This window comes from Seriola lalandi, unplaced genomic scaffold (assembly GCF_002814215.2).
Source record: "Seriola lalandi dorsalis isolate HSWRI2012SDOR001 ecotype SW California unplaced genomic scaffold, Sedor1 jcf7180002054277, whole genome shotgun sequence".
Lineage (NCBI taxonomy): Eukaryota > Metazoa > Chordata > Actinopteri > Carangiformes > Carangidae > Seriola > Seriola lalandi.
In genome coordinates, this window is record NW_019524830.1 from 1,685,191 (window position 1) to 1,693,144 (window position 7,954).

Here is a 7,954-nt window from a genome sequence, read left to right on the forward strand (position 1 = left end):
ACCCCCACTCCCCCCAACCCCCACTCCCTAATACCACTATATTCAAACAGCCTAGTGTCTGGATATCCTCAGGAGCATTAAAGGATTAGTTCACAGAAAATATGAAAAAGAGTATTTACTCCTTTAACCTTTGGTGTCCACATAAATCTGGGTAATCCACAGATCTCCCTGCCACTAGTTTTATTAGTGACAGGACATTTATTTTTAGAAAAAACCCTTTGCTCTTAGTTTGATTGTGCATGTTTTTTTTTTTAATTAGCACAAAAGACACTCCATTAAGCCCCACTGGAAATCTCAAAACAATCTGTATGGCTTGGAAAAATCTCTCAAAGCATGTTCATTTTGTACTTTATCTCTGTGCCACATACTCCTCTTATCTATCCTGCATTTCTCTTACATCTCTGTTTGGCAACAAACAACCCACATTTAACATTCGTTATCAGCTCTATCAACAAAGAGTATTAAAATAAACAAATTTCAGTTGATCCATTTACCATGAGTAGTCCTATTATGTGAATGCCCTCCACCAAATGTGGCAAAGACTGGTGTGTTGCTGTTGCTGTCATTGAAAACACATGATTGTAGACACACACTGACAACACTCCTCTGGAACCATCACCTGAGATGTGAGAGAAAAAGTCAGCGAGTTCATGAAGGTGTTTTCCCCTGTGTCAGTTTTTCAGTTAAAAAAGGCGGTAGTTCTATCAATTGGCCCAGGTGATGAATGCAAATATCCATGTGCCCAATACACTTCTGCCTTTTTTCCCTCCATCTTTCTTTGTGCCTTTGTCTCTCTCTCTCTCTCTCTCTCTCTCTCTCTCTCTCTCTCTCTCTCTCTCACCCCCACCCCCACCCCCACCCTCTGTACTTGTTTATGCTTCAGATTTTGTGGAGAGACAGGAATAGCCTGACGGTTTTCTCTTGCATAAGACCAGCCTGTTGATGAGCAGTGTTATGCTTATAACCAGTAATGCAACTCATTGTGTATTCCTGACACGTGATCTCCTTCCTAAGAATGTTATTGAGGAAATACAACTTTAAATCTATGTCTCATGTTCCTGACTTTTCTGATTTAGCCATTCTTTGCGCTCCAGGAGGGTAGTATGTATAACCTCAAGGCGGCTTGTAATGCTTTAGCTTCCAGTAAGGTTTATATGATGGAAATCTATCAACCAGATTGGAAGTTAAAAAAACAAACATAGATTTCTGAAATGTGGCTAGCTTACTGATAATATCATTTTGAACTGTACATTATAATGGGAATCAACAGATTAGGAAGACACCACATGAAAATACAGGTTCAAAACCGGATGTTCTGCTGCAAGACCATTTGGACCATGAATCTTAAAATGACTTATGACACCATCATAGTAGCTGACAAAGTCCCTGTAAAACCTGTAAAAGACACTCACACACAGAGAGAGAAAACAGTAGTATTTTTACATTGTCACTAACAGATGAATGGAGTTGAAAGTAATGTTGAAGTTCCAGGAACGCAAATGCGCCAGTGCCTGCAGGGATTCAGGGCAGAGTTTACGGATGAGGACAGGAATAATTGTGGTTGTTCATAAGCAGTACGTCATCTTTCTACCTGACAGACTGGTTCTCTAAGGGCTGATGTAGAAACTGTTGTATTCATGAACTAGTCAGCTTGAATGCAAACATCTTTCTTATTTTGAATAATGACTGATGATGTTTATGTGCTCATAGCTTATGTAGAAAGGATTACGTAAAAACAACTCATAATTTCCCAAACTCTCAATGTGCTACACAAAAGCTAATCCAAACATGTTGTATGTATGTCTGTCCTCAGGTCTATGCTGTGGGTGGCTATGATGGCCAGAGCCGCCTGAGCAGTGTGGAGTGTTACGACTCCTTCTCTAACCGCTGGACAGAGGTGGCTCCAATGAAAGAGGCGGTCAGCTCTCCGGCCGTGGCCAGCTGTGCCGGCAAGCTCTTTGTCATTGGGGGAGGACCGGATGACGAAACTTGTTCAGACAAGGTGCGAAACAGATGTGTGCTCCCCGAGCACGCACTTAAGCACATAGTGATGACGGATGAGGTGTCTTTTGTCTCAGAATACCTGTGTTCAGTGATTATACCTTAGAGACACAAGGATCTGCAAAGGATATGCAAATGTCCATTTTTTCAAAGTAGACAAGTCAGAGGACCATAATTTGACTTTATGGTGTCAGGAGACATATATATTTAAATCAGGCCATGAATAGGCTTCAAAATTACAAGCCTAGTTCTTTGTTTGTGTTAATGAAAAAGCATGAGCTGTGCATTTTTGAGGCAAAATTCTGGCAGCATGTCTCTGGCCTATTTCTTTCCTTAATACAGGATGTGCAGGTCTGATGTAGCACACACGCTCTCCATGATTATTTATTTTAGATTAATAGGTCGTACTTCTGCACCTTTCTACTCGCAACTGAAAAAACAAAGTGAGATTAGTCGACTGCTGTGGATAATCCCTGAAAGATACAGTCATTAATAAAACAAAGCTGCTTGATTTACTCAGATTAGATTACTAAACATTTTAGTTTTTTAAAGGAAACTGGCAAGATATACAGTACAAAAACAGGAATTGCCTCTTTTCCTTTTAAACATCACAGATTGGCAGTTAACCTGACGTGATAACAGCCATATCCTGTCAGTTTAGTTGATTCTGATTAAGCAAATTTTACTGCATTAGTTATATCCCGATCATTATCTCCATGTTGAGTTTTTAATCATGTTGTATTTTAGATCTAATTTCACATCATTGAGTAATTGAAATGTTTTTACTCAATAAGAGGACAGTGACGGTCATTTTTCACATTGAAGGAAACAGCCTTACTGTGAAAGATAACGGTGACATGCCAAGATTAAAATTTATGAGTCAATGTTGGCCAACAATAAGTACAAGGAATTTAAGGATTAGATAATTCATCATCTGTACAGCAGTGCCACTGTATAAAACTGTGGTCAGATAACTACAGAGATGAGAACACGACAGGCTACTCTGGAATAGCTTCATTATATTTTGACTGACAGCAGCATTGCTGGTAGTAAACAGGAAGAAAGTGGCATTCGCAGGAATCCAACTTTGATACAAGCATTTTTTCTCCCCCATGGAATAGCTGGTATGTTTGTTTGTGTCTATGCATGCTGGAAACTACGCATCCACAGGCAGAGAGGCACTCTGATAAAAGTTAACAATCTGTGTTTCTCAAACTGCATGGCTGACAATATAAGTTGATGTGGCCTAAAGGGACTAGACTTCGTGCTGGCTCCAGTCCCTTTGAGCTACTTATCTCTGTAGTCTCTTAACAGGGTCATTTACGTTGTAGTCAGATAAAAGTGTTTGGAAAGAGACTGTTTTAAAGAGAAATACGTGAGAGAATGCTTGGGTTGTATGCGAACCACATAGAGTCAGCCCAGCGAACAGTCAGTAAAACCACAGAATGAGCTTTATATATTTCAGTTTTTTTCTACTCACTGACCATTTCCACTCCACATGGTATATATTGTAGAAACATAGAAAGTATGTTTTTTTTTTTTACCACAGTCAAACAGAACTAACTATGTGTATGGGTGTGTCACAGGTTCAGTGCTATGATCCAGAGACAAATTCTTGGTTACTGCGAGCCAACATCCCCATCGCCAAGCGCTGTATCACGGCAGTGTCCCTCAACAACCTGATCTATGTGTGCGGTGGTCTCACCAAGTCCATATTCTGCTATGACCCCGCAGAGGACTACTGGATACACGTGGTTCACACCTTTAACAAACAGGTAATAGATTAAATGGAAATAGTGAGCACTTAACGACCAGACTGTTAGACTTCAGCTACAAGAGTCCTGGGTTTGTACTCTGTGATCCTGCCACGATCCTCTAATTTCTGTCTCTCTCCCTGCAGGAGAGCTGTGGCATGTCGGTGTGCAACGGTAAGATCTTCATACTTGGTGGCAGAGGGGAAAACGGCGAAGCCACAGACACCATCCTGTGTTACGACCCAGCAACAGGCATCATCACAGGAGTGGCAGCCATGCCGCGGCCGATTTCCTACCATGGCTGTGTGACCATCCACCGTTACAATGACAAGTATCACAGGCCCTGACCATAAACAAACACACAGACATACACACACACACACACTCACATGACAACACAAACTAAAGAACTTCAACTCTTTCAAACTTAAGCTCTTCACATTCACCCCATGTACAGCACAAACACAATCACACACTGCTTTAAAACAGGCACATTTAATCATACGATTCTGTTGATCTAATTTATTTTCTCACAGCATCATGTAGCAATAGTCTCTGTGGTGCTGTGAATCTTTTGCCGTTGTGTATCATACTTATGGCCCTTCTCTGGGAATGCTTAGTGTTTGATAACGCTAATGACTTGTCTACAACTTGAGATGAAGTGGAGACATGGCATATTTGTTAGTAGTAACTGCACAAGGTTGGGGAGCATTGGATCAACATATATATTTAACACATTTTTAAGAATGTGATTATGATAATGGCTACCAATCAGGTGTCAGATAATCGATGAAAACATGATTACTTGTTGAATTGAAATCTCACTTGAGAGATTAGTTCACAACCTGTGTAGTACGATATTATAAATTCAAGGTTCATGTATTTTTCGCAGAGCTTTTAACCATATCCCATCATGTGATCTAAGTACAGTACATAGGTCTTGTGATTACACCTGAGCTTCGATCTGCCGAAGAAAGCCATGGTATATGGTCCTTTCTCAATGAAAAGTTAAGTAAGTAAATGTTAGTTCAGACTGTTTTCCCACATAAAATGTAACATTTGTTCACAAAGAGTTATGAAAGAAAATAAATTATGCCTAATGTTGAGGATGATCACCTTCTATTCTGCTGAACACTTTAGTTTCTGACACTAAATATTTTGTTTACATCACTGCACTACTTTTATGGATTTAATACTAACTCAAACAGCTAAATAGCCAATAACATTGTTGAGCTTGATTTTACTGTGATACTAAGCAGGTAATAGATAAGCAGGGAATCAGTGAGTGAACCTCCCAACAATGTGCTTTTATTACTGTGCAAAGTGACCTCTCCCTGAGATCTAGGTTGCTATCGTGGTAAAGTGATCACAGATAGCTCTGATGAACAAAAATAATGCCTTGAGGCAACAATTGAAAAGTATCCGTACAAATCCAAGAGAGATCTGCTAGCAGAGGAAAAATTATAGGACTCTATTTGTGACTGAAAGATTAGCAGCCAGGTCCGAGCTCTGACCTTGTACCCACAAAGCATGTATGTAGATTCAGTACTGTACAGCACAGCGCTGGTAAAGAATAGAAAAAAATACTGTCCTCTGTTTTTTTTTTAGCTCTTTTCTTTACTAAAAGTGACCTGATAACAACGTGGTAAACAGTCAGCCAGCTGCTCTTCCACAGTATCAGTGGTCATAAATGTAAGTTGCCCTCACCCATGGTTAAGAGAGGATATAAAGAGCGGGGGCTGTACCATGATATTGGAACGTAGCCACTGTTAGCACTGCCCTAATTTCTTTTTATCTCACGTATCATCTAGTTTCACTTCCAGTGTGTTTTTCCCTTTTTCCTGCTCCAGCTGTGCCATTCCCTCACATTTTCTGATCTACATTGATATCCCCTTTTAAGCTTTATTTTGCTTTATTTTTTTATAATTATGCTCATTACACTCATAACTTACATTTTCTTTTTGTTCTTTTTTTTTAAGTTATATGTGTTTGTCCTTTTTTTTTTATAATTGGATGTTTATTGTATTATCTGTAGCTTTAGTGTCTATTTCATATCAATGGTAGTTCATTGGTGTACTGGGCTTGCGGGTGGTTTTGTAGATGTGAGAAGCCTTTGTAGATCAAACTCGAAGACTGCTCTGAATACGTGGCGTGCATGTTTGGTGTGTATGTATGTATGTGACTTTTATGACTCGGTCTGGATGTGCTGGAGCCATGGAGGTTTGTCATGGAGTTCTAGTGTAAGCATTAGACGTCTGCTAACCTCTGTTAACAGAACTCTCCACACTGATGCTGGCACCTCTCACCTGTGTGCTTACATGTAAAGATGTAACTCGGGGTAACCGTAGATACCTCCAGGTGTGCATGTGTTTACTTGTGTTTACTGGTCAGCTAAGGTGACATGTGTAGCAGTGCCATACCTCGCAGGGGGGGAGGGGGAGTTAAGAGTTCTCTATGACAAGGATTTTGGCTGGAGTGGCTCATGGTCAGTAAAAGTCACCTTAAATTACAATTGGTGTTGATAGACTAGAGATATTGCTGTGAATACAACTTTAATATTTTTTTGTTTTGTTTTCTGTTGTTTAACCTGTATTTAAATGTATCTCTTTCTTGGTTACATATTGTGTTTTTCTTTAACTGAGAGCCCCAATTGTGCACTTTGACAGAATCCTGTTAAATATAGAATTATATGACAATGATTTCCTTTTTTTTTTTACTGTATCAGTAAATTTTCTATGCTTTCATGTGATGTATGTAAGAAACGGTAAAAGGGTCTGCCAGCTCCTCCTATTGACCACTACCTGCTATGTCTCCCATATTAACAGAATAACAAAAACAACAGAGATTGCTGCAAGAGAACAAGGCCAAGAGTGAGTAAGAGGGGTTTGACTTTTTATTTTACGGTGACAAAAACGGGATGTGCTTCCGTCTGTCAGTCACAAAGACAAAAACAGGTGCAGGTATTTCAGTTTAAACCATCCTCCAGGCATTTTCTGAGAAGGACAAGTTCAGTGTCAGGTCTTCAACAGTAGTGCAGGCTGAAAATGTCCTCAGGCCCAACCTCACTCCACACTCTTTTGCAGAGTGACATACTTCGGGTAACTCAGGAGGCCAACAAGAGGAGGCTGAGAGGCAAGAAAGTGGTTAGGCAAGAGAGTGGGAGTTAGATAAATAGTGAGAGAGAGAGAGAATTTGAGTGTGTGTGCGTCTGTGATTTCACTGGGTATTTACACAGAATGGGACACAAACGCAGCCCTGTTATGTTGATTTGTTGATTTTTCATTATTCGCTGTGTAGAGGCTTTCATACATTGCTTTTGATAAGATTATTCATTGTTTTTATGTTAGATTTTTTTTTTCTCTTTTGCTTGTTGTGGTGAGTTGTGGGACTGTGTGTTGCTGAGATATTTTGACTACCACACGCAAACAGCGTACCTTAAATAAAACTCTGAAGAGCTGAGCATTAACAGTTGATTGATGGGTTTTAATATAAATGCAGATATAAGCCAAATCGGATTTGATTGCAGAGGTGACTTTGTTGAAACATGTCAATGGATAAATTGTGCTTGCATGGAAGATGGTGGCTTTAACCTGTTAATTGCAGAATGCTGCCCTATATGCCTTCGTAAAAAGATAACAACTGGGGGGATTAAATTGGATAATTTTGATATAAACGTTTATGGTATGTATGATGTGATATTTTAACACCACTTTCTCCTCAGATGCTCTTTATCTAACTGCGAGAAAGCTTTGGATTTTTGTAAACTGCAGTATGTTGAAATGTAATGGTTGACTTGTGTAAGAAAAACATCAATAAAGTTTTTCGTTCTGTACCAACATTTGTATCCTGTCTCAGCTGTAAAAACAGTGGTTTAAGAATGAAATAATCTAAAAATAAGTTTTAAAAATTGCATCTTAACGTATCTAACAGTGAATTTATGATGTAAAAATGGTGTTGTGGATCATCTTCATGCCAGGTTTGGATTTAAACTCATTAATACATTTAAATCAAGCTTTGACTCGATATGAGAAGGACTCAAAAAACTGAGATTAAAAGCATCTTTTACAGTGAATATGATAGATAAGGTTGACACAACCATTACTGGTCATTATCATTAAAATATGTATCAGCACATTGGTATTCCCTCCAGAATCTTCAAACCATAAGAATGTGGCCAATAGAAAAGTGGGTTATACTGA

At 39.2% G+C, this 7,954-nt stretch overlaps 1 protein-coding gene across 2 annotated transcripts in view; it reads left to right on the top strand.

Annotated features, from left to right (window-relative positions):
• klhl24a (kelch-like family member 24a) overlaps positions 1-7,593 on the top strand; it is a 20,086-nt gene extending 12,493 nt beyond the window's left edge. For both annotated transcript variants that reach the window (XM_023405409.2, XM_023405410.2), the window contains exons 6-8: positions 1,814-2,002; positions 3,588-3,776; positions 3,902-7,593. In XM_023405409.2, the coding sequence (XP_023261177.1) occupies positions 1,814-2,002; positions 3,588-3,776; positions 3,902-4,102 (579 nt within the window). In that variant the 3' untranslated portion in view covers positions 4,103-7,593. The remainder of the gene's footprint in view (positions 1-1,813; positions 2,003-3,587; positions 3,777-3,901) is intronic.
• The last annotated feature ends 361 nt before the right edge of the window (positions 7,594-7,954 follow it).